This window comes from Nyctibius grandis, chromosome 7, assembly GCF_013368605.1.
Source record: "Nyctibius grandis isolate bNycGra1 chromosome 7, bNycGra1.pri, whole genome shotgun sequence".
Lineage (NCBI taxonomy): Eukaryota > Metazoa > Chordata > Aves > Nyctibiiformes > Nyctibiidae > Nyctibius > Nyctibius grandis.
The window spans coordinates 54,920,017-54,947,680 of record NC_090664.1 but is presented as its reverse complement, the minus strand read 5'-3'; the positions used below and the strand labels follow the sequence as shown (position 1 = coordinate 54,947,680).

The following is a 27,664-nucleotide window of genomic DNA, read 5'->3' as shown; positions in this document are numbered from 1 at the left end:
ACAGACTACTGAACACCATGATTATTCTACAGTCAGAGAGTACCTGTTGTCCCTCTGCCCCTCTCTTGTTAACACTGTCATGTGAGAGATGTTCTCTGGGGACAGAGTATGGCAGTGTCCCAATAGTCTTACTTCCAGCTTCCATTACCATGACATCTCATTTAATACCACTCCTCTTATCAGACTCTTCCTTTTTACCTACATATTACTATTATATTTTAGTATTACGTCAAGAAGCCCCAAATGAATGGGCCTCTTTGTTCTAAGCACTGTGTAAATGGATCAAGCTTTCTTCCTCTCTGCTAATAAGACATGACACTTCTTCCAAAAACTGATTTTTAATGTCGCTAAAGGCTCTTTCTTCAGCTCATTTCTAATTGATGGCTGCAAGAAATTATCCAGCAGCCACTGCCTAGCGTTAAGTAATAGCAGTAGAAAGTTGATGTCTATTTTATCAAAAGCAGACCTTCTCTGCATGTTTTCACCCTTCTCTCCATCTCTTTCATTCTGTTTGTTGCTGTTGTTCTTCTGATGAGAGATTTTTAACAATTTTTATGATCAGATGTGTTTTTTAGTGATTGGATTTTCAGATGTGATCTGAAAGTTTGAGAACTCCTCAGTTAGGTGATCCAATCAGGAAAGAAAAACTATTACCCACTGACTTCTCTCCATCCCATCACTTGAATTTCTTCTCTTGACTGCTCTAAAGCAATCCTGCTGAGAGCAGTGCCCACACTCTGTAGGCACAAATATATTGGTTAATCTGATGTAACCACATATTCAGGAAGTGTGATTATTTGCAGTACGCAAAGTGCAGAGAGCTGAAAAGGGTAATTCTGAGAGAGTAACTGTTTGCAAGAAAAAGTCAGACCAAAGGTCAATGCAGAGAACCAAGCTCTCTGCTCAGCAGCGTGGATAAACTTTGTCATCTCAAGCAATTAAAGTTACATAGAGGTGAAGCTGATAATTTGTATTCCCAAGACTCCTTGTTAAGCTTTAACCACTGATGATAGCCTGTACACATCTGTGGGCTGTTACAGGCAAGTGCTGTTAATTTCAGGTCATAGATGTGCTAATGCTGACTCTAGGACATGGTACTGGCTCTACAAACACTTAACTGATAGGTGTAATTGCTCTCGTGGAGATTAACAACCAGGTTTGAAGTTGCTATATTGCTTTATTTTTTTCTGCTACTCTTTCACTGTGTAATAGCTTTTTTGGTTTCTTTTTTAACATGTTAATATAGCAGTCACCGCCAGTTTTCTTTCTTCTTTCCTGACCTAAAGTTAAGCTAGCATGTTTCTGATTTCAGTTGTAAGAGGTAAATTAGAGCTTAAACTTTTCTGCTTGCTCTCTGATCACATCCTAATTGCAGTGAATTATTCTGTCATTAAGAAATGCTTTGCACTCACGCCTGTAAGTGCAGAGTCTGTTTCCACGTGCCCAGTCCAGTAGGAACGGCTCCAGCTGTACAAGAAGACAGCACTTTTGTTACTGCTTGTTAATCCTTTCTCATAGCTTGTAAGCAAACCATATCATAAAAGCCATTCAGACAACTGCTTGTTTAGACTCACGTCTTTATCTCCAGGTGACTCTTTTTGACTTGATTGGTTTGAAGCACAAATGATAAATCTAATCTGGCTTCACTGGCTGAGTAAGTATCTGTTCACACAAGTTGCTCAGAAACACAAAAAGCGCCCCCCAGGTAACTTCCCCTTTGCATGACCCCATGTAATGCTGCTGCAGGAGTACCTGGGATGCATGAACTCGCAGGACTGCCAGTCTGCTACTAACGTCTTCAGCAAGACTGTGCTGTACACAGAGATATATTCTCTGCTTTTGCACCAGAGATGAAGAAATTCACCTCTTTGAAGGACTTAAGTAGACCACAGGCTCCCTGTACAAGAGTGTATTTCACTCCAGCAGAAAGGGGAAAAAACTTTTTCTAACAAAATCTCAGCATTTGATGACATCTGGGGAGAAATGAGCATTTGAGAGGCAACATTCCTCTGCAGACCAAGTCCCATGTTCTTCGTGGGACAATTTCCCATTACAGTGGTTACCCCTCTGACACTTTACACATTACTTATGCCATTTGTCTTAGGGGCCCAACATTTAGCTAAGCTGGTTTTGTACTCAGAGGAGCAAAATGGAGCAAGGACTTACTCATTCCACGTATCTAAGTCACCTCCATAGGGGGATCATCTCACTTTCTCCACTGTCTATATTGAAAGCATAAATAATTGGCCAAGACTAGGTATCAAGCTTTCAGATGAGATGCATCCCCCCCTTGTATGTACTCTGGCACATGTATGTGCCTTTGGGTGTATATTATATGCACCTTTAAATCCAGAATCAGAAATAAGTATCCCTTGGCCACTCCAGGTAGAACCATGATAGGTTTGCAAACAGTGGGCATCCAGGAGAGTCCAACACCATGACACATCTTCTTTCCACTGTTTCTCATGTTTTAACAGAAGGGTTCAGTGAACCAGTGAGGTCAGTTTGATGAGACAGTGAAAGTCAGCAGTCCAGGCTGGCTTCTACTGTAGTAGCATACAGCTGATTCAGCCCATCCTGACTCAGCTATCTCATATAACTATCTCATTTAACTAATTTTGTAAACTGACCAAACCCATCTTGAAACTACTGGAGGCATTTTGTATCTACTGCTTCATAATGAGAGACTCTTCCAGAAATCCCCTGCACAGTTGTTTAACCACATTATTCTCATTCTCATCGCAAATTCATTCGTGATGATCATGCCCCTCCCGGCAGAGCTGTCTTTTAACTTTAATTCTTCTTTCATTGGATGTTCACTCTTCCCCTTCTCCATGCAAGCCGTCCTATCCCCTCATAGCCTTTATTTTTCTAGTGTCTGTCCCACCTATTAAGTGCAAAACTCATTATTTTATATTGAAACAATTTATTGTTCCAAAATCAAAAGAAAGAAACCCATGTGGCACTCTCCTCACCTTACTATAAACATTTGCATCTACTTGTCTTGTGTGTCAGATCAAGCAGCACAGATCACACACAGTCGAGAAAACAACCAACAAAAGAGATCCTTAGGTCCGTTTTGCCCAATCTGCACCTTCTGGAAGGACTCATAGAAAAGCCAGATTTCCAGCTTCAGGATTCCCCTGACAAGGACCCAAAGAGGGCATTTGCAAAAGTGTTTTCCAAGTTGATACTCACAAACCTGAAATGGGGTGTAGTTCATGGGCAAATGAGAAGGGATTGTTAGGTGCCAGACCACAACAGTGCAGAGTTTCTAAGTAGTAGTGCTACAGACTATTGGTCTGTCTAACTCCCTGAAAGCCTACCAAGAAGTGGGAGGATTGAAACCATCTGAGAGAAGGAGTCCAGATCCCCCCTTCCCATGTCCTCCTGATGAACTGTTGTATGTTTTAACACATACACAGGCCATCATTCCTGGTCATCTAGGACACCTAATACTGACAGTGTGTGGTTTGGGTGGGAAATACCTCTTCTACTAAAGCTCATCAGCTGATTTGAGCACCTGTTAGACAGCATGTTGGAGCTGAAGTGGAGGTGGGGAGAGTGTGTTCCTCATGTTTTGAGCAGACTTCACACTGCATCTGAAGACAGGCGCCAAGTTTTAAAAGAAATGGAGAAAAGCAGTGACTGTGCACCTGCGGACAATTTTGGCACCATCTTCCCTGCAATCCCAGTGGTGATTATAGATACACCCAGGATGGCTTTGATCTACCTCAGGTGCTGATAGCTAAGAAGCTGTGTCAGCATGGGTTTCACACAGGCTGTGCAAGCCCATCCCAAGCCTTGTACAGTTGCCATGGTAGCTGATCCATGTTGAGGTCTGGTCTACAACATCATCACTGCTATTCATATCCAAGCTTTAGCCTGCCAGTGGTAAAATGGGGATAAGAGCACTCCTTTACTTTTGAGGGATGCAGTGAAGATAAGAACATTAAAGACTGAAAAACATTCAGGGTAAGATACCAATATTGTCTAAATGTAGCTAAATTTATAATCCAGACATCTAAAGCAGAGCTAATTGTCTAGACTCACTTTGTAACTAATGAAGGGAAATAGGTATTTTTCATCTGACCACAGTATCTGGCCTACTTTGGACATCTGCTTTAGGAGGAGATGAATCATTCCCTTTGACTATACTGACTGGTTCTCTCTTGGTCAGGAAGGGAGCTATGAGTCAGTAGCTGAGGTGTAATGTCTACATTATATTATTTATACCCCACCTTCTGAACAAATGGGTTTCTGACAAAGGAAACCCTTGCTTGATATAGAGGTTGTATGTAAAAATTCTCTTTTTTCAAAGTTAACTGGATTTCTGCTTACTGTAGAGACAAGAGCAATTCATCTCAACTGATTTTGTAGGCTTACCTTGCTGCCTAGGTTAAGGGTCTGAATTGCTCTTGTCTCTACAGTAAGCAGAGATCAACAAGAATATCCAGAAATTGGTCTAAATGTTTCATTTCAGGTTCTGACTGTGAGTCTTCTATGCCAATGATTTGGTAGGAATCAATTCCTGTCTACGCTAGGAGCAGCTCAAGCTTTCCCTCCCATTGTGTTTGAGCCTAGGGTTCCTATCACCTGTGTTTCTCTTTCTTATGTACATTATATTTGAGCTAGAGCTCCTAGGCTCTCTCTTCGTTCATGCAGCAAAATATACACTTGAAGTTCAAGATTCATCTGGTCTATTTGTAAGCATCTACTTGAGGATGACCACCTGTTGACTGTAGAGTAGCTCTCCACTACCTATACAAGATGCTCACAGGGATTAGGTCAGGTGTGTCTGTGTTGTAGACACCAATGTTTAGTTAGACAATCTGTGATTCCCCTGGATATACAAGGGCAGCAGGGGCAAGAACAGGCCCTGTGACAGGTGTCTCTAAGACCTCCATCAGGTGCTTCCATCTTGAGAGCTTGATTCAATTGCATAAGCTTAGGCATTTATTGCCATTTGAAATGCTCTGGGGTATTTAAGACATGAGATGAGATGAGACATGCGTTCTATGAAGACCATGCTTTTCCCAGAGTGCAGTACCCAGGGGAGTATCAAGTGAACCAGATGCCTATGTTTAGGCAGCTGAATCGAGCCCTGCACATTTCACTGGCTTGACACATGTCATCATTTGTCTCAGAGCTGTCTAGTGTCCCTTTACAGAGGACACCTGAGTATTCTAAGTGTTCATGTTCTTTCCTTTTTTTTTTCACCAGGTCCGTTCTGCTGCCAGGAAAAGATGGCACCGATGGCAAGACCATCACTCTCTCCGAGTGCGTGTGGCACGTGCCATGTCTATCCCCACCTCTCCGACACGAATCAGCTTCCATAGCATCAAACAGACCGCGGCTGTGTGATATGCCCTGCATACACACGCACCACCTGGTGGCCTTCAGGGTTCTTCTGTCTTCACTCTCCCAAGCCCCTTTCTTCAAACTTTATACCTTTATTCTGCACTGCTTTCTTTCACAGTGAGGTGTCCATCATATTTTTTGTGGACCCTCATCTCCCATATTCGTGATGCTGCTTCAAGGCAACCAGGCAAAAGCCTCTTGGAGTAGGTGGTGGTGAAACAGACTGAATGAAGAAAGAGATTCAACACTGACTGCACCTTGTGGAAGTTCACAATACAAAGTCTAAAACAGCACACTGGCAGGAACAATCAATTTTTTTCTCCTTTTTTTTTTTTTTTTTTGTTTTTCCCTTCCATATTGTGGTGAACAAAGACTATTTTTAACATACTGCCCACCTCACCCTGTACATTGATTCCCAATGATTTCAACAGTTTGGTGTATAGATAGCCAGTCTCTTTCTTGTTTCTTTGTAAAAATTTCTTCTCTGCAGAACTGTCATTTAAGAACAGGCGGCAGCAAGAAAAAGAGCATCTGAAAGGTGGTGTGAAAATTTTGAATTTATCTACCTTCCCCGCTTCTCCCTTTGATAGACTGGGAGTTGGCCAGGGCATCACTGGACTGTTTAACACAGGGCACTTTGCCTTGCAAGAACAATGCCCTGTTCATACACAAAATTTTGAAAAGGACAGCAATATCTCTAGGTAGCTCTATAAAATATCCTTATTCCTCTTAGCCCCACGCTTTTGACACAACGTAAGTAGCCTTTGGAAAGTCTTTGTTTTTTTCAGCTAAGAGGATTGGGGGGGGGGAAGGACAACAGAACATGTTTTCTGGGTTTAAAAATATAAAAGGGAAGCACTGTAAAAATAATAATGAGAAGGGGACATTTGCATTATGAGGGTGGTGCTACATGCTGCACAAAGATTATCTATTGAGCATTTTGAACTAGAGCAGATGTATCTACTAGGCTTTTTATGTGATGTTCAAAAATACTGTATATTTTCAGTAATAAACACTACTCTGGGTTGGTTTCAATAAAAACAGGTATCGTTTTCTTTACTCTGGAAAGGAAGAGGACACCTATCTTCAGAGTGGTTTTGTATCTAAGACCAGGGAAAGAAATCCTGTTTGATAATGAGCCAATAAGAAGAGCAACCTCATGATAAAATCTGAGCAGGAGGGCATTTAAATGCAAGATGAATTGTCTCCCTTCTCAGCTCATAGTTTTACACTGGATCCCTGTCCCTCTGCACTCCCCTGCCCTCCTCTGGGCTTTGCAACAGCAGAAAGAAAAACAGCAAGTTGTGTAATACATTCTCCATCGCCTGTATCTCACCAGTGCTGGAGCAATTTGCTTTTTCCACTTTAGCGTGTTTATTCTGAATTTTCTTCACATGTTTTAGAGGACTTCCCAGCACAAGCTGGATTTCAATCTCCAGATTTAAATTGGCCTCTCTCTAGTTTTCAAGACTACACAGGGCTGGAAAATATCTTGGAAGACGCTGATGTTAATCCCCTGCTTTTGAAGGCATCCTGTCCTAACAGCTCAATCAATCACATTCAACTTTGAGCTGATTGGCAATGCACAGCAAATTTAAATTAACAAATTAAAATTTTGTAACTTTTCCCACTCCTAACTCTCATTTGGATTCACATGCCTCAATGAGATAACTGAGGGAGGAGGGAGAAGGGAGATTTGAGATTCTGACTAGTTAGACCTATCATCTCTGCCAAAAAGGAGGAGCAGGGGAAGAGTCTTCACGTAGCCTTCCATGTGGCATGCCAACTAGCGTGATAGATCCCAGTGTGGCAGAGATACAAATAAGACTGGAAATGTGCCTGCCTGTGCCACTCACTGCTGTCAATGCCCTGAGTTCCGCAAAATGATGCAGACTGTCTTCATCCTAGCTGGGAAACAAAAGTGTCTGATGAGAGAGGACTGTGTCAGTGCTTTTATTCATTGCAGGCATCACAGCAGCGATGCACAGCCTCCTGGCATTTTGTGTTGGAAGGGACAGATATATCTACAGGTTAGAAATACGTGGATTAGGTACCTCTGTGTTTGCTCTGTCTCTAGGCCAGTCTGGGATGAAAAAGGGATTTGCAATGCAGCAGATACTGTCAGAAATTGCAGGTTATTGTTGCTACAAGAAGCATATTTTCATAAAAAAAATAACATCTTTTTTCCAATTAGTATTTGTCCAAAGCAGAGTTTTTCAGTCCTTCCAGCACTGGACCCCGTTTCAAGCCAGCATCAAAAAAATATGCAATAAAAAATTATTTTGAGAATGGCTTTTTTTTTCTGTCTTCTCAGAGAGTGCAGAGCAGGGGAGAACGATGGAGATAGGTGTGTAACTCTGAACACAGCATGTCTGGGGGGGTCATAAAGGCCAGGATTTGAGAAAAAAAGGCAGGGTCTAGGTTATATAAGGCAAAGTCCTAGGGGGTGACTGCTTTGTGGCAGCTAGGGGAAGGAATATCATTTACACTGGCTAGCTGGCTTCCTATCTGCAATTGGATACATGGGGCTCAATCCAAAGTCTTCACATTATATACAGTGAGCTCCAGCTTTTCTGCACATGGCTGCCCTGTAGACAACCTTTGACTAGTTTGTAGGCTGCCTAACCTTTCGGTGAACACCAAACCCTCCTGGTCAGCAACAAGAAGTGGAATATCTGTGTCCTGGAGCTCACGTTCTGGTTCGTCTGGAGCCACAAGCTGAGGCGCATGACCTGTGGGCTCTCTGCATTTGCAGGGTGGTCACCGTCAGTCTATCTTCTAGGCATAAATTTCAAGTCTCTGGAAGGACTCTTACTGGTGTCAGTAGAATTGGTGTCAAGCTCACATTTGCCCTCTCAGTATCCCTTTCTGGTTCTCAATAAAGAGGAAATTCCTCTCTTTCCCTTTCTCTCCTCCACATCAAGGACCAGGGAGACCATAGAGCAATCAAGATCTCCTGATGAAAGCTGCCATAGAAACAGGGAGTGGAAAGTAGTCTCCGTGGAAATAGTGCTTTGAAGGCTGTTTCTGTCTGTCAACTGATCAATATCATCTTATTCCTTCCTTAAGTTCACTTGTCTGCCTGTATCTTTCACTTGATTTTATTAGGTGCAGTAAGATCCTACTCAATACCATAACTATGAGTCAGTATAGCCCATGTTAGCTGTGAAACCAACATGTCCTTCACATTTCGGGGTTGAAGAGCTAGGATTCATCCCGAGTTTTCGTCACTGCTATGGACATGCACCCAGCTCTGAAGTACAAGTGCAATGCAGCAACACAGCAACACTTTCACTGGATTGGTTTCTTTACCATATAGTGGGGTATTTTCTTTTTCTTAATAGACACAAAACACAACTTGGAGTGCTTAGCCAGAGTGACTTACTATTATCCTTGTGCTGTGAAGCCTGCCAGACATAAGATGGAACAAGAAAGAGGCAGATCATTTATAAGGAGAAAGATTTTCCTCAAGGAGACAGTCAAGCAATGGGACAGGTTGCCCAATGAGGGTGTGCAATCACCATCTCCAGAGGTTTTTTTTAAGACCCAGCTGAATAAAGCCCTGAGCAACCTGGTCTGCAATCATAGCTGAGCCTGCTATGAGCAGGTGGTTTGGACCAGAGCCCTCCTGAGGTCCCTTACAACCTGAATTATCCTGTCATCCTAGTAGTAATATTGTCTGTCATTCCACTAACACTAGGGAAGAATGAACATGAGCAAGTTTTAGCTGCTGTATTGTTTTTCAGGTGCACCTCAGAAGTCTTGGAAATATGGTCATGCCCCCTATCTCCAAAAGAAGCTTCTTCCTTTGCTTTCTCCTGGCAGGGATACAAAGATGAATAAAGTCACATCTGGTTTACATTATGATACCTTTTAAAGCCCTGTGTCCCTTTCAACAAAATAATCATTCACAGCACAGATCTGGGATGATTCAGGTGCAGCTTTTGGATCAGCAGGAAAAGTCTCAGCTGTGCCAGGAAAATGGTTGTGGATATGATGGACTGACAACATCTATGTGCTTGTGTATGTGTGTGCTTATGTACCAGTGTATGTACATGTCTGAGTGAGTGTGTGTATGTGAGTGTGTGTCTGTATGTGAAGAAAACTGGTCAAGTTACTTTTGATTTATAGCATATTATGTAGGAAGAAAACAAGGCTTCTTGTGTTCAGTGAATCACTATGGAAATGAACATCCACAAACACTTAAGTACTTGAAACAGAACTCATAAAAGCTTTTCCAGGAAAGCATTTGCAGTCCTGAGTGTTGCAGGTAATGCTTGTGCCAACTGGCATTTAAGAGCAAGTGTAAGCTTACTCTGGATCTGGACTAATTGCTTCCTTCTGACGCTATTTAAATCTTTTCACTCTCCTCTCACTCCATAAATCCCCAGTCCCAGTTTGCAGTGGAGACAACGCATTGCCTCATCCTGGCTATTCCCTGTGGGAGGTAGCGATGCTGCACTGCAGTTCCTTGGATGTAGGGATATCAGCTTAGGGATTGGGTTTGAGTGCCATCACACAGCATGTAGAGGACAACCAGGTGATCAGAACCAGTCAGCATGGGTTTATGAAACTCAGTTCCTGCTTGACAAATCTGATCTCCTTCTATGACGAGGTGACCCACTTAGTGGATGAGGGAAAGGCTGTGGACGTTGTGTACCTAGAACTCAGTAAAGCCTTTGACACTGTTTCCCACAGCATTCTCCTGGAGAAATTGGCTGGATACGCTTGGGCCTTGGCAGATGTACACTTCACTGGGTAAAAAAACTGTCTGGATGGCTGAGCCCAAAGAGTTGTGGTGAATGGAGTTAAATCCAGTTGGCGGCCGGTCACAAGTGGCTCAGTATTAGGGACAGTTCTGTTTAATATCTTTATCAATGATCTAGACCAGGGGATTGAGTGCACCTTCAGTAAGTTCGCAGACGACTCCAAGTTGGGTGGAAGTGTTGATCTACTGGAGGGTAGGAAGGCTCTGCAGAGGGATCTGGACAGGCTGGATCGATGGGCTGAGGCCAACAATATGAGGTTCAACAAGGCCAAGTGTTGGGTCCTGCACTTGGGTCACAACAAACCCGTGCAATGCCACAGGCTGGGGGAAGAGTGGCTGGAAAGCTGCCTGGTGCAAAAGGACCTGGGGGTGTTGGTCAATGGCCAGCTGAATATGAGCCAGCAGTGTGCCCAGGTGGCCAAGAAGGTCAACAGCATCCTGGCTTGTATCAGCACTAGTGTGGCCAGCAGGACTAGGGCAGGGATCGTCCCCCTGTACTTGGCACTGGTGAGGCTGCACCTTGAATACTGTGTTCAGTTTTGGGCCCCTCACTACAAGAAAGACATCGAGGTGCTGGAGCGAGTCCAGAGAAGGGCAACGAAGCTGGTGAAGGGTCTGGAGCACAAGTCTGATGAGGAGCAGCTGAGGGAACTGGGGGTGTTCAGTCTGGAGAAAAGGAGGCTGAGGGGAGACCTTATCGCTGTCTACAACTACCTGAAAGGAGGGTGTAGCGAGGTGGGGGTTGGTCTCTTTTCCCAAGTAACAAGTAATAGGACGAGAGGAAACGGCCTCAAGTTGTGCCAGGGGAGGTTTAGATCGGATATCAGGAACAATTTCTTCACCGAAAGGGCTGTCAAGCATTGGAACAGGCTGCCCAGGGCAGTGGTGGAGTCACCATCCCTGGAGGTATTTAAAAGATGAGTAGATGTGGTCCTTAGGGACATGGTTTAGTGGTGGGCTTGGCAGTGTTAGGTTAATGGTTGGTCTTGACGATCTTAAAGTTCTTTTCCAACCAAAATGATACTATGATTCTATAATCCTGAGGAATCACTATGAAGACTTGTATCGGATGGCAAATTCCATTTCAAATTCATGGTTTCTGTCACCTTTTGTTTATAAGTAGAGCTCCAACCCCCAGGAGATATCAGTAAAAGTCCCCTCCATCTGACACATTAAGTATCAGTATCAGCCATTCCAGTGGAGCACACATGGACAGTGTTGGCCACCAGACTGCAGTAGCACAGTTTTCAAGGCTAAAATAGCACAAGGAAAGAACATAATGAAGATTTGCCATTCTAAACAGTCACCTGGCAAAACTGGCAGCATTCTGTTGGAGGATGAGGAAAAGAGAGAGACACGAGACCTAGAGAACCTGTACGTTGGAAGAAGGGAGGATGTGCCTCCAGGGCATAGAGGTCAGTATGGCTTAAGGATCAGAGGGAGGAAAAGGGAACCTGATTCTGTGGTAAGATGGAGGTCCAGCTTCAGGTGAGGGTCACAAGGATGAACACAACAAATAGGCAGTATCCACTGGAGAACTCTTCTCAGTGTGGGGAAAAGCTCAAGGGGGTCCAAGGAGAGGCTATGCCCAGGCTTGTCCTCACAATAAAGTTGGCTCTTGCTAACGCCCGTCAATGCAGCATCCTGAGATGAGCAACTATGAGCAAGATGATTTTGGACATCCTTTCAAAGCCTCACACCTGAAAAGAAATTCAACTCATTGAAGCTTCCACATCTCTCCAGAAGACCTTCACCTTTCCTGCTGGAAGGAGGGGCTGGAAGCAAGCCCCTCTTAACCCATTTTCCACTATGAACTTGTTAGCACTTACTAAGCAGGTGATGCCTTGGGTGATTTTCTACATGTCGGCATTTAATGGATAAAGAAGTCTTGCAGCAGGCTTTTTGGGGGATGGATCATCAGATGATTTAGGCTGAGACAAGTGGTGCTGTTTTCTTGGCTGCCCCTTGACTTGCAGAATGATTTCCTTACAGAGCGTTAAGACAACTTTGCTGTCCCCAACACTGAAGATTTGGCTGCAGTGTGCACAAAGATGCATATGTTCATGGCACCTTGAAGGAAAGAGGAGTCTGCATGACATGAGCTGTGAGCTGGCTGGAGGGCAGGAGTAGCACAACCCTGAACTCATGGTTTGTAGTACATAGTACAACTTCCAGCAGTGCTCATCACCTTGGCTACGTATCACACCATTGGTAATGTGCTCTGCAATGCGAGGTGATGTGTGCAAGGGACTGGGTCTTGGGTAGAAAATGTGTTTTGGTGCTGGGACTGAGTCACTCAGGACAGTGTGGAGCAGGAGGCTAGGCAGAGAGGAGTTGTGAAGGGATGTAACCAGCTTCTGACTGCCCTGATCTTCAGTCAGCCTTACTGTTTCTGCAGTGTTGATACTTACTTCTGCAGACAGCCACCACAAGGCGTTCCTTTTAGTCCATGGAGAGAAACAAAGCACTTTTGTTGAGATCACAGTCCTTCGAGTTCACTGCCCAGAAAATGGTATTTCCTTATGTGGAAAGGATATCGTAGGCTCATGAGTGTGAAGGTTGCACATAAATCCTTCAGATTTTCATAGACTAGTTCACTTTATTCCCTTTCTCATTTAATGCCTTAGAGCTGGAAGGCAACAAGCATCTCAGGACAAACTTTTAGAAAAGAAACAGAGCATATCTATAAATTGTGGACCGATGGCAAAATATGTAGTTAAAACAAAAACATGCATCATCTGGATAGTCCTGTTGGATTCTACATTGGTTTCTTAAGTTTCTCCACTTGCTAATTAGTGTAGTAGAAAGAAAATATTTCTGATTAGTACAGTTACCATAGAGCAGTGCTATAGTGACCTTAAGCTATGAGAAGTCAAAGCTTTAAAAAAGAACTCATAAAATTTTAATGAGTTTTCCAGATGCTAACGAGCAAGCCAGCTTCCATGAAGTTTATCTGTGCTCAGCAGTCTCCAAAGGCTGTGAAATGAACCCTCTGACCCTTTTGACACGTCTTTCCTCTGCACTCCCAGGCTGCAAGGGGTCATGTCAAAGGCTGAACCAATTAATTGCACTCTGGATATTGGCATATGTCAAATGAGTGATTCAGTCTTCTGAGGTCAAAAAATTAAAAATTATAAAGCTGCTGGCAAGGTCATAAGAAACAGTGCCAGCACCCTGCAGGGATGCTTCCCTCAGGGTCCAGTAGTATTGTGTTGATTATTGGCACAGCTCATTAGAGCTGCCCCATCCAGGCTGAGCAGGGAATAGTGGTTAACCCGGGTCATCCCAGTCCTGGCCATCCACATCCAGCCTGCAAGCACATTTAGACAGTAGAAATTCTGAATGTCCTTCAGCTGGCTTGCCTGTGATTTAGTAGTTGACTCATTTTGACCTTGGGGATGCTCACTGATTGCTGACTTACAGCTCAGCAGTTCAGCCAGAGGCTGCCGTGTCAACCAGTGGGTCCTGACTCGTTAACTGATCACCTCCAATGTCTGAAACAGAGATTGCTACTTCCTAGTGCAAGGGTGAGGCAAAATCTAAGCCAACTCAGGAGCAGTATGCAACCGAAGTAATGCAGGCCACAAGGTCAGCCCAACTGCTTGTTTGTGAGATCTGGTGGTTGCCATGGTTTTATATCTCCCAGGGATCCTTGCAAGGCTCCTTGCTCAGCAACCAGATGAGGATTGGCCTCAATTCTGTAAATGTCTGCAGGTATTTCAGCTAAGTCATCAAGTCTAGAGCAGCCTTTCTTTAACAAAAGGATTGCATAAACTTTTTGGGAAAAAAAAAAGCCTCCAAACACAAATCTAGTCATCCTACGCTGTTTTGCTACAATAACAACACCCAAGGGAAAGTTGGAGTTCAGTCTGAATATCTGGTGATGGCTTTTATTAGCCCTCAACTTGTTTTCATGTATGTATATGAGGTGTTGGAGCGAGTCCAGAGGAGGGCGACCAAGCTGGTGAAGGGTCTGGAGGGTCTGACCTACGAGGAACGGCTGAGGGAGCTGGGGGTGTTTAGCCTGGAGAAGAGGAGGCTCAGAGGTAACCTTATTGCAGTCTACAACTACCTGAAGGGAGGTTGTAGTGAAGTGGGAGTTGGCCTCTTCTCCCGGGCAACTAGCGATAGGACAAGAGGACACAGCTTCAAGCTTCGCCAGGGGAGGTTCAGGTTGGACATTAGGAAGAATTTCTTTTCAGAAAGCGTCATTAGACATTGGAAGGAGCTGCCCAGGGAAGTGGTGGAGTCACCATCTCTGGATGTGTTTAAGAAAAGACTGGACATGGCACTTAGTGCCATGGTCTAGTTGACAGGGTGGTGTCAGGGCAATGGTTGGACTCGATGATCCCAGAGGTCTCTTCCAACCTGGTTGATTCTGTGATTCTGTGATTCTATATGAGTACACATGGTTTTTTGATCCTTCTGTTTACTTAAGAAGCTATCATGGCTAAAGAGTGATTCAGAGACCAAGAAACACTCAACAACAAAATCAAGTGCTGGATTGGGACTAGGACCCCTACATGCTCTTTCCACCTCTCCTGTAGACTTCTCATGTCATTTCAAGGAAGTTCCTTTCCGTATCTGCTTATATTAGTTTCTCCCTGCATTTGTCTAGCTTGAGCACTTAGACTGGAAGTCCTCTGGGATACAGACTTCTCTCAGTGGCTGTGCGTATAGCATCTAGCAACTAACACAGTGTGGGCTCTTTTTTCAAAGTTCAATATCAAAATACAAAAAAAGCCATAGTAATCTGAGAGGTGTACAGTCCAATCCACATCTGAAACCTAGCATACAATCCTGGGTCTATAATCTCCATCTGTGATTTAGCACAGACATCAGAGGTGTGAGTTGGATACATTGTGCTACCAACAAGCCCATTAGAGGTGATGGCTAACAAACACAGTCATCCAAAAAAAAAATGTAAATTTTTCCATGTTATTGGCCAAGTGTGTATTGGGTTCTAAGCATGCAGATAGGCACCTAATGGGATTTCAGACATTCCTGTATAGGCAGAATACTTAATTCCCATTGATTTCTGGTGGAGCTGAGTGCATATCACAGTTAATTGACTTTGTAAATACCGTCACAGGTGCCCATGTATTTTTCAATGTATACACACTTTTTTTAAACACATCTGACAGGTCTTCTGCAAACATGCCTTGAACTAGATGGGAAAGCTTTCCTGGACGTCAGCAGTCTTTGGATGGACACCTCTGTGTCCCATGAACAAAACCAGCCATGACGGCCAGCAGTGCCCAGCTGCTGAGTGCAACTACTGGTGCCAAGTCCCCAGCGCACTGCAGAAAGATCCATGGCTTCATCGATGCAAAATAATTAATCACAGCCAGCAATTGGTTTCTTTTCTGCTTTGATAATTTAAATCTGACCCACTGAGAGCTTTGAAGACACAGATCAATCTTTTGAACCCAATATCATATACCCTGGGAAAAGAGCAAGTGAGAGGAACAGCATTGCTCTTTTTCCTGAAGCCATTTTGGATTTCTTTGATGGTGGTGTATATGAAAATACAAAGAGGAAAAACCTCTTATTTTTCACTTGCTCTTTTTAATTTAGGTGAGTGGCCCTTTTTCTTCTTTCTTCAGATTTTTTTTGTAGGTAGTGTTTCCATTTTGCAGGGGTAAGTATGTGCAAGTGGTACCATTTATATATCCAGCTCCATCACCAAATCAGTTTAGGTTGCTGAACTAGAACAATATGACGTTTTTTCAATAGATAGCAAATTCATATCTCTTTCCCAAAAGGGAATTTCACAGGAACTGAAGCTATTTGCAAAACTAGGTTAAATCAGGCAATAATTTTGACTGAAGGAAAGCAGGTTATTCAAAATGCTGTTACTGATGACTAAGAACTGCATTTCACATTTTAAAAAATTATCTTTTTTATTAAAAAATTGACCAAATCCTTTTTTAAAAAAAAAGGATTTAAAAAATAACTCATATGTCAAATCACAGGAAGCTCTTTACCTGATGCTTCTGTTTTTCCCAATTTCTCCAGCATTTGTGGGTCAGCAGAGGAGGCTGAGATTACTTCTGCAAATGTCTACAGACTCTAGTCCTACCACGAACACCTTGTAAAGAGGGGCTTGTAAAAATGGGAGATTCTTATTGGTTCTTCTTTTCTCCCTTAGACATCACAGATGAAAGCTGCTTAACACATTTTTTGGTCGATCTGACTGCCACACACTGCCAGTTCCCAACAGGACTCTTGGTGGCCATAGTTCTCAGGTTTCTCCTCCAACTTGCCCAGCCAACATGTAACAAAACACAGACTTATTTCAAACTCTAAAATCTGCATCAGCTTTGGACATATTGGCATAAAGATGCTTGCCTGGCTCGTATGGCTTCCTACTAAGGTCGGTATCTATTCTTAGACCCATTAATGCCACTGGAAAAGGTAAACGAGCTTTAGGAACAAGAGTCCCTCTTTTTCACGTGTAATAAAGCAAAGTTTTATTTGTCTGACAACTAAATTTCTTTAGAAAAAATGGAGTTTAGCTTTTTTAAAAATCTCTCCTCCCTCCTGCCAGGCGGTATGTAGCACTTTCCCTTTAAAATATTCAAGGTATTTTCTCCTGGGTTTTGCAGTCAGTTATCATCTGAAGAACTGACAGTAGCTTCCCCCCTCAGAAAATGAGGAGCTTTCTAAGAGCACATCCTCTCCAAGCTGCATTACACTGGTATTCATTGAAACTTTGTCCTGGTTTCATTGGGATTTTGTTTCAGTTTGTAGCCAGCCAAGGTGATCAGGGCCATTAGCAGCTAAATCCAGAGCAGCTGACCCAGGCTGGCCCGCAGGTGTATTCTATATCATTGACATCAAGCTCACTATAAAAGGGAGGGCTTACTGGGGAGAGAGGTGGCCTCTCCCCTCTCCCCTCTCCCCTCTCCCCTCTCCCCTCTCCCCTCTCCCCTCTCCCCTCTCCCCTCATTGCTGATGATTGGTATTCCTGGACAATCTGCTGCAACCCTGTAGCTAAGTATATTTCCGTGTGGTTTGTGTTATCATTTATATTAGTTTCTTTATTTTATTAAATCTGTTTAATTTTAACCCACGAGTCTCCCTGTTTTTCCCAATTTCCTTCCTCGCTTGGGAAAGGGACAACGGATGAGAGAAAAACTGCTATTGTTTAGTCCTGGATGTGGGCTAAATGAAGACAACCTTTGAAAGCAAAAATGACCATCAAAGGCAAGGGAATGTCCAGAGAACTGGAAGGGTTGGCTAAATGAATGGTGTCCCTTTAGCAGCTGCTCAGTCCATTGAACTGCTCTAAAACCGTCTTCCTTCCAAAAGCATCACTTACAGTCCTCAAAGCCCTAATTCACCCCAGTGCTTTACCCTACAAGTTAGTTCCATGTGTTTTGGTGGCTGCTTTTGGCCTCAGTTTGACTTGAGATTATGAATGAGTCCTTGGGAGAAACTTGGATGCTTTTTCTCCCCTGTGTGTGGTGATAATACTGCTGTTGAGTTCTGCTAGGAGCCTCTGAATTCCAGCCAATTCAACATCTGCTCACTTTATCCTCAATTTCTATTTTTCCAGAAACTTTATGCTTATTTGTTGGTCCTTGCTTGGCATTGTACTCTTCATTTCTCACGTGCCTAGCTCCAGAACAGAGACAGCGAACTCTTCCTTTGCCAAGCCTACAGTAGCTCTGAGATGCCTCCTCCAACTGATCACAGGAATATGCCCATCACAAGGGCATGATCTTTGATTGGGAGTGCAAAGAATATGAACCCAACTGGATATGATCCTGCCAGCAGGATGTTCTTCAGGGATGTGAAGAGACTGAGTGCCAGAGAGAGGGATATGCAAATAAATAGTGATTGAACTTGTAGAGGTTTCCAAGGAGCAGGTAATTCACAGGCTGGAGCAACAAGGACCAACCTGTTGGGCAAGATGACTTAGTGAACAGCCTGCCCAGAGGAGGGGAGAGATGGTTGATCTGAGGAAAGGCTTGTTGAGACCAGAACAAGGGCTGGATGTAGAAACAGTGCAGATGGCCTGCTACCATCAGTACATGCTGCAAAGGCTAAATGGTTTGAAAGCACAGGAGTCTGCACGGAAAATAGTCAGTCCTGGGGCTGGAGTAGGAAAGCGATGTTCTGGTCCTGAGCTCCATCCTGTGCATGCAAAGTTTGTTGCCTGGGAGAAGTAGCACACGGCAATGACACAAGCATCTAATGCTGTAATCCATAATGTTGCCTGAAGGTTTTGTTTCAGCTTTACTGATTTGCAATTTCTCATTTTATTAAATTACTCACTTTGCATGTTTTACACACTCACTGATAAAAATCTGTGACTAGCAATATGTGTCCACATTCATGCTGTTCTCCAGGCTAACCTTCACCTTGTTAACAACAGCTGACTTGCTCATCCTCGTTCTTTTCCCCCACTTGGTGTACACAGTCTTACAAAGCATTTTTGCTTTGGTCAGCATTGACAAGTATTGAGAAGTTGCTTGCAAAGCAATGAAGAGAAAAAAATTGCAAAAAATTGTTTTGTCAAAGTTGCCAACACCATACATCTTCTAGGAAGCATGTAGTTCACTCTCCTGCTGAACTCACAAAGGCACGGATGTAAAATGAAACATTTTGGATTTACAGATCCAATATGCCACCCCCTCCAACTCACTGTGCGCCTAAGGATCGAAAGGAAAGCCTCAAGCTGCTGCAGACCTAAAACTCATCATGCGATGCCTTCAATAAATCAGCCCTTCCCACAGGTTCTGAAATGATATTAGCTTCTAGCCACAAGACATTTATGATTCATATGGGACAGGCTCCTTGCGAAACGATTACAAGCAGTCCCATCTGCAGCATAAAACCGAAAGACTGTGCAGTCAAAGTCAATTAAAAACCAAATACATCAGACCTCCTTGTTTCAGCAAGGAAGGATCACATGCTTTTCCCTATCAATTGCTCATCAGCATCATTTTGAATGGTGTTATTTATTAGTTGTTCCTATCAGAATCAACAACCCAAACAATCAAACTGTCTCAGCTTGGTTATTTTACTGTTTACAGGCAATTTTGTCGGCATGACAGCGTCTGTATATCCCTTGAGTACACTATATATATCCCATCTGTGCCCATGCTGAAAGGAGAATCTTTTGTTTGCCAGGGTCAGATTAACATCTGCATCCAGTATCACATGAAGGACTCACCTTAAACACTGCAGAGATCATGCTGAATGTGTGCAGCTGTTATCATACAGAGGGCATTCACTGCATGGGATTCAGAACGGGGTGGCAGTTTCCCAAGTCTCTTTTTGGTGTACAACAATGCAGCAGGCTTCCTGGCTGACCTGTGTCCCAACCTAAGGAGACATCCCAAATCTGCTGCAGGAGCAGCATACCAAGCACCCTGGTTCCTACCTCTTTCCAAGAGTGGGTCAAACTCAGACCTCTCCATGGGGATCCACCTCACTGAGAAGGACACCTGAGTGGAGGTGTCAGTATGCATGTGTGTCTGAGGAGCTGGTGTCTTCATCCTCATGGTAGGCAGTGGAGGTCTCATCCACGCAGTGAGCACAGCCCAGAGAGTTGTTTATCCTGTCCACACACAGGTGTTTGCCTTTGGTGACCCAACAGCTCCCTGTACCCCAGGGGCTGTATTGACAATATTCCCACTGGCTATGAAAGGAGCTTGGAGGCTGGCTCAGACACCTGTGGGTTAAAAAGAGGTATCTACTGAGCTAAACCTCAGAACTTGGTTGACTGACTTGTCTAAACATACCTGCTAAATGCCACCTGAGATGGCCTAGGATGTCTGAGACATCCCTTGGGGTGGCAGGGTGAGAAACCAGAGGCCAGGCAGGGCTCCAAAGGTACTAGACACCAGTAGGTGAATCACTTGTGTGGGCTCTTCTGTATCCCAAGTACCACATCATATTATCATTTTATACCAAGCCAAAGAAAACCGCTTTGTATTTAGTTAACCTCTCTTGCTCTTCATTTGCAGTTGAAATGCTCTGATTATCCTGCATTAGTCACCTGGTTTTCTTCTCGTTGTCGATTCCTAAATAGAGAATTTTATTTATTTTGTTCTCTTATCTCAGCATTGGACAGCACTAGGAAAAAGAGAAAGCAAGCCCACAAGGTTGTGTCTCTTTCTGCTGTGATGACTGAATCAGCTCAATGCAGCGAGCAGAGGCCAGCACACTTGCAAACCAAGAGAGATGTCGGCTCGCTGCTGTACTGACACAAGCTGGCTTGAGCTTCATCTCAGTCTGGTGTTGTAAGGAGAGGAGACAGCAGCAAGGAGCAATAATTGTGAGGTGATGAAGGGATGGACGAAGAGGAGCTCTCTGTCATGTTTTCTGTGATACAAGCAGGTGTCATGCGCTGGGATTTCAGCACTAAGGAATCATTGCAAAGATAACAGAAAATAGCACTGTCTGGGGTCCGCCATCACCAAATTCCTTCTCAGGAATGGAAAATAATATATGTATTTCTTTAGAGAGATCCAGAGAGCAGTGAGGACTTGAGTGCAGGTTTTTTTTTGCTGTTTGCTTTCTATGCCCCCTGCTTTTCTAGTATGATTAAGCTGAGCGGGGGGGGGGGGGGTGGAGGGGAAAGAATAAAAGCTATAAAATGGTTATAACTCATACACAATGTCAAGGAAAACATTCCAATGTCACAGAGCAGTTTTCCATTGTAAAACCACTGGCTTTGGCTGGAGAGCTGAAGGAAGAAAATGCTGTCAAAAGCAACTCTGAGCCTTTTCTGAGTCAGCTTTTGGGCTGGGATGTGTCATAACCTCTGGAGCAGACACATGCCTGGTAGGCAAGTTAGAAGGTAGTGTCTCCTGTGAAGACAGAGACAAGAGAAGCCAATGGGCTTCAGCAGTCCTAGGGCATGTCATCCCTGTGGGTTCAAGCAGCGTGCAGGTGGGACATGGCTCCCATCTGCCCAGCCTGGGAAACGGGCAGAGCTTACATAAAGCCTCCTTTGGGGAAATCAGTAAGGGCATCACCGGTATTTCTTCTTGGGTGATGCTTTGTACTAGATCCCACCATTCTATGTGGGGAGGAGTTTGATGTGTCCCACTGTGCAATTTATAATCCCAGACGTATCCCCCATGATGTTTCCGTTTCCCTTACACCCACATATTCCCTGGAGTTCCCATTCCCTGCACTTCACCCACTCTCCAATATGCAGGACAGTCTCTGTCCTGCTGCCCTTATCCCTCAGGAGCCAGCAAGGAATATTTTATTAGTAGCATCATTACCATCCCTCATTCACAGTTCAGAGTGAAGAAAGAAGTGAACAGCAGGACACTGACACTGGGAAGCAACAATTTTCCCAATGGACCTCTTGTCCTGTTCATTATCTCCCACGCTCTAAATTAAAATTCCAGACCATGCTGCAAGCACTTTGAATATAATAATATAATACCTCGTTTACTTGCATAGAAGCTGCGCACACACAATACCTTTTACATATGAGATCCTCTGGGTTACCAGTGAAGATTTACCATTTTTCCACGTGTTGCAGAAAATAGGTTTTGCAGATTTGCTACCTCTCCACACAGCTATGTTTTTGGATACTGCTAGAATCTTCCTTGGGCTCAGGTAATATATTTCAATGCTTAGACCCATTAGTGAAAAAATAAAACTTCTTATGTCTCAGCTAAGTTACAGAAATCTCCAGTGTAGCAAGCTTTCTCCCTAAATAGACTGGGGGATTCACCTGAATGTAAATGCTTACAGCATGGCTGCTGCATTTGAGCCAGTCAGCCCAGACTCTGGTCTGTATAGTCCATGGAGTCCAGGCTGCAGAAGTGACTAACAGGCTCTGCTTGTGTAGAAAGCTTAAAAGTCAGGTCTCATATGAGCACAGCAAGCTGCCCTTTGTCCATTCCTTCATTACTTTGCAATTATTCTGCTTTGCCACTGCCACCTCTCCTTACGCTGCCAGACTGTGAGATGATGCTCAAGCCAGCTTGTCTCGTTACAGCACGGAGCCCACATCTGTCTCAAGACACTGACCATGACAATCTCCATCTGACTTTGGTTTTCAGTGAATTTCTCTGCTTTTTTAATGAACAGGAAGGTAAACAAAGCAGGGTTTCACATTATGCCTAACACAGGATTTATCCACAGTCTTCTCTTATGGGTTATTAGCTAATTCAAACACAGCCTGGATCAAGAGTCATTACGGGCTCATGTTATTCCAGCACAAATTCACTGTAAGTAAAGAAAAATTAGTTGGTCACATTAGTGCTCAGCAGAAAATTGAAAGGGAATTATTCAAGATTCGATACGAATTAGTAAATGCACAAACAGTGGCATTTTAGAGTCAGACACAGGAAAGTTAAAAAACCCTCCTCTGTCTTTTTCACATATGCATATTTTATCTGTAGCTCTTCAGAGAAATCAGTGAGTTTAACTGACTCTCGGCCATGTCATCTTGCTGGAAACTACTTGTCTAATTTCACAATAATGCAGTCAGGAGCCTTCAGCAAGTGCCCAACTATCAGATGGAAAAGATCCAGGATCCTCATGTCTCAGTACTACAGCTTTTTCCAGATTTTTTTCCCTCCTGATTGGGAATATATTATTGTATACCTATATGTAATTGATCCATCACCAGGTTTTGCAGGCAGCGACAGGTGGCAGTAAGGGCACTTTTCCACCTCTTTAATTGTTTTTGTCTATTCATTCCTCCAGTGACTCTCTGAGAACTAAAACATGTCTTTGTCTGCTTTGGTGGAGTGGGTCAGAGCAAGGGATTGATACAGAGACTCCATGCCTCAGCTGTCCATAATCTGAAAGGACAGATCTCACCATGACATAGAAAGATTTGAATTTCTGAAGTGAAAAAAAAATATTTGTGAGATTGGACCTAATAAAGTACAAATTCTGGCTTATTGGTATGGGAAATGACCACCAACATCCAAGGACACAGTGATGTTTGCTTTGAATTCCCTATTTCTTCTCAACTTCATTCTTGACCATGACTGTAATAACTAGTAATGAAACAGACATTAATCGGACTAACGTCTTTCACATTTATTTTCTTTTTGTTGTTCCTGGCAGAGGGTGTGTGTATGTATGCAGGTAACAGAGGATGATTTTTAAGTAACCTATAAGCACTTCCATATCCTTGAGACTGAAAGCAACCTGAGCAGAAGGTGGTGAGGCTTGTGGAGCCATTAGTTCTTGCAGAAAGTCCATACCAGAGCTTGAAACTAGCTCCCAACAATGTCTGGTCTTCCAGAAAACTTTACTCTTATTATGGCAGGTTCTCCTTTGCCAAATGTTAATCACTGGATGAGGTCTCAGATGTTTCCATCCAGTCCTTGTTCTTATCACATGTGAGAGATCAGAAACGTGGACACTTCGAGGCCCAGATAAAGACTACTAACCTTCTAAGACAGCTTTTTTCAGATCTTCACCGTGTCAGGCACCACTTTGTGGTTGAACCAGACCAAACCCCAGCAATTTACAATCAAAATGAAGTGTCATTTGACACACTGTTTCTAGTTACTGCAAATAATGGCATTGTCACTAATAATAATGATCTTGTTGTTATGCTAATTTTGTAGTTAGAACTGATTTAGCTTCAGTTTCCAGGTTGCAGATCTGCCTTTGCTCATGTCTACTTTGCTGGAGAGCCCTGAACTATCAGAAATCTCTAGATTCCTTTATCCTCTTCCTTTGACTAAGCAGATTCAACATCCAGGCTGGCATTCCTCTGAGCAGCTGTGGTTGTGTGTTTTACAGTAACAGAGGTCATTGAATTTATTATATTGGCTTGTTCTCTGTTCCCTGTAATGGTCATGTGGACCTCTTACGTGTGGACATCCACAGTGTAGGCATCAGTGTAGTTCTCCTACTTCTGGTCAAGGACAGTCCAGACCTTCTAGCTTGCTTAGCACTCCAGTCACATATGCTCTTCCAAATCCATGTGTCTGATGGTATAGGGCACTTCAAATGTTTAAGCAACCGTATCAAGATTTGAGAGTTAGTTTGAATTAATGTGACACACCCCCTGGTATTATTTGGCCAGACTCTTACACATTCCTTTAGTCCTTCCTGACCTCTTCCTAAATCTGTTTCACATGCAGGTGATAGGTCTTTACACTGACTTCATTTTCTGTGGCTTCCTCTGTTCATTTTGAGTAGGAAGATAGCACTGAGATGCATGCCAGGTAAGAACTTACCTGTATTTTTTCTGCAGATTTTCCTCTCTAGCCTGAATAGCTGATATAAACTTCATCTAGGTCCAAAAGGTCTTTGGCTCTGTGGAGTCCAACCCAGGTTTCTCTGTGAGGATCAGAGTAAAATTGTCTGGAGGCCAGGCTAAGAAATTAATTGTTAAAGGCACTATCAGCAGATGTACAGGTGGGCTATGACATTCAGAGATGGAGCAGATGTTGCTCTAAGTCCTTTCAGATGTAAGAAGTGTCCTGATCCAGACCTTGAACTGGCATCTCTCCCCTTTGCCCACATCCCCCACCCCGCCTTCGGAGAGGAGGATGAGGCTGGTGTGAAAAAGAAAAGGAAATACTTTAACTTGGAAACAGAATCACAGAATGTTAGGGATTGGAAGGGACCTCGAAAGATCTTCTAGTCCAATCCCCCTGCCGGAGCAGGATTACCTAGATCATGTCACATAGGAACGCGTCCAGGCGGGTTTTGAATGTCTCCAGAGAAGGAGACTCCACAACCTCTCTGGGCAGCCTGTTCCAGAAACATTTGAAACATGCCTAGAAACTGAGGAGGTTATCTGGACTGCAGTTTTTGAGAGCTTTTTTTTTTTATTTGTAGTTTCTCTTTGCTGCCTTTTGCTTTTACTACATGAAAAACTTACAACTGAGCTGTCAAGTTTCAGTATTGGATATCAAACAGATTTGGTGTAAGCTGCATCTTGAACAAATAACAACTAGTAAATAACCCCTAGAAAAGTATTTACTGTTTTCAGTTATCAGATCATGAGCTTATTCCACTGTTTTCCTAACCATGGTCTTCAGTAGCAGCAAGGCAAACCAAGCCAGGGCAAATTTTATGTTTGGTTTTAAGTTAAAGGCTGGCAAGGATCATGCCCTCTGTAGACAAACAATCCATCCCTCTCTGAGACTGAAGAGCCACAGGGATATAACTTTATTTCATAATTCTCTGAGCTCTACAATAAAACCCATGAAAACCCAGAGTAAGAGAAATACTTATCTATTTCCTGTTATGGCTCTAGGGAAGCCGTAAGCCTTGACCAGGTTGATGGCAGAATCATTCGTGCTAGCAGGTAGGGTGGATTTTCACTCCCAACCACTTCAGTAGGGAGAAAGGAAAAACTAAAATCCTTTCACTTCCCATGGCTATAGCAGATCTATCTATCAACACTTCACAGGAAATCTGTCATTACTTCATAATGCAAATGAACTTGACTAGGACCATCTCAAAGGGAGAAAAAAGTGGAACAAAACATAGATTTTCCAAACTGTTCATGACTGGAAAAAGAAATTTCATTTTGATGTTAACCTTCTAAAACTATTGTTTTTAATGAATATTAATTCATACTTCTGAACTAAGGATTATTTTCAAGAGGAAAAAAATTCATGCAAAAATAGGCAATGTCAGGAATGTCATAATATAACATTCAGAGATGGAGCAGATGTTGCTCTGAATCCTTTCAGATGTAAGAAGTGTCCTGATCCAGACCTTGAATAGGTATCTCTCCCCTTTGCCCACATCCCCCACCCTGCCTTCAGAGAGGCAATATGTGCACCCATAGCACTCGCCTCATCTCACCTTTCCTGAGCCCATTCTTCTTGTCACCTTCCTTCTTTTTCCATGGACAGCAACAAGGGAGCGAGGAAGGAGTAGAAGATGGCAACAAGTGCTTTCCTGAGGCTGTACCGCACATCCTTGCTCTTGTGGGAAGATCTTCCCCATTGCATATCAGATACCTTAAATATTCAGATCTTACTACTGTTCTGGGATAAGAAATGGCAATTAATGTGCACTAATATTGGGGCTGAAATAATGTAAAAAGCAGACTCTCTCTAACCTCAAATTCAGTTCAGTCTCTGTGTTCTGCTGCCACCAAGTTGCTAGGCTTCTTAAGATTTAATCAGTCAACAATCCCACTACAGCTTGGGTTTTCTTGGTGTGGATTTTTTTTTTAAATTTAGTTTGTTGGTTGGTTGGTTTTCAGTGAAAGACCTGTTTTGGGGTATGTGCCTTTATGTGAGTACCCAAGTGGGGAGGAGTGCATACTTACTTGCATCTCAGCTACAGCAAAGGCTGCACAGTAAGTTCACCTTTATTAAACCTCCCTCGAATAATCCTCCAGCAATTGCTGCTGTTCTCATAAAACACTTTCCTAAAGATATGGCAGGTGGAAAATATCTTGTGCTTTCTGAGGATGAGTAGGAAGCTTCAAGGTAAATGCACAACAATTAAACGAAGCATGGTAACATCTTTCCAGAGCCCAGGAAGGCAGGGAGAAATCTTGAACTAATGCTGCAGATCTTCCAGTCTTCATGCAAAAAATCTCAGAGCTTCCCAAGGGCCCAGTGCCTTGATTTCCTTTTTCCTTTTCGACCTTAAGGATAGGATAATCTAAAATCAGTAACTTTAATCCAATTTTGTGTTGTTTTAGGATGTGATCGTGCCCTGTGGGTGATGAACTCCAATGGTTACTGCAGGTACAATGAGGATATGCATCCTACAAATATAGGAGGCAAAGGTGCTGGATAGAAGGATTTATCTCAGCTCATGCTGGATGTCCACGATGCAGAAATCTATCTTTAAGCTGCTCAATCAATGCAGTGGAGAGGAATGGGCACTCTGAGGCCATGACTCACCTGTCCTCTTACAGACACCTTCCCTAGGCACAGTGGACTCCATTTACTATACCATTGACTTCTCTATTTACTATAAAGGGAGCCTCAGTCACTAGTGAGATAAACTCACTCTTTATGTTTCAACACAGAAATGACCTATATTCTGAACCTGATTAAATCCACTGGGATTATTTCATTGGTGTATCACTTCGCTTTTATATTGGTATAATGCAATGATGAATCACATCTATTGTTTTCTGTGGAGCTCCTTTTGATCCAGAGTGGCATAAGTGGGAGAAGAAAACTACTGATGATATCATTATCCTTCTAGAGGAAAACATCTCCTGAATCAGACTGTCACGACAAATTTATTTTGCAAAGTTGAACATTGAAATATTTATTTTATGCTACAACTGTTTTACTGAAATTTTACACAGACAAAAGTGCACAGAAAAAAATATTAAAAAAATGTATCCTCAAAGGAAAGAGTAGGGGTAAAATAACCTCTAACTGAAAAAAATAAACCAACACCCAGATACTCAAACCCTTCATTATTTACCGTCTCTTTTTCATTCTTTTTTAACAAAAGCTGACAGCAGGAGTGCTGTTCTTACCTGTAAACACACAGTTCCCTCTGTCTCTTCTTGCCAAAATACGGGTGTCTCCTGCCATAAGAGATACCTCAGAGCATCAGAGACATACTCCTGGCTGACCAATATGACATGGG

General features: G+C 43.1%; 1 protein-coding gene across 2 annotated transcripts in view; it reads left to right on the top strand.

The window, feature by feature from the left end:
* Positions 1 to 6,398, top strand: part of LOC137665518 (corticotropin-releasing factor receptor 2) — a 70,285-nt gene extending 63,887 nt beyond the window's left edge. For both annotated transcript variants that reach the window (XM_068404641.1, XM_068404640.1), the window contains exon 9: positions 5,224 to 6,398. In XM_068404641.1, the coding sequence (XP_068260742.1) occupies positions 5,224 to 5,364 (141 nt within the window). In that variant the 3' untranslated portion in view covers positions 5,365 to 6,398. The remainder of the gene's footprint in view (positions 1 to 5,223) is intronic.
* The last annotated feature ends 21,266 nt before the right edge of the window (positions 6,399 to 27,664 follow it).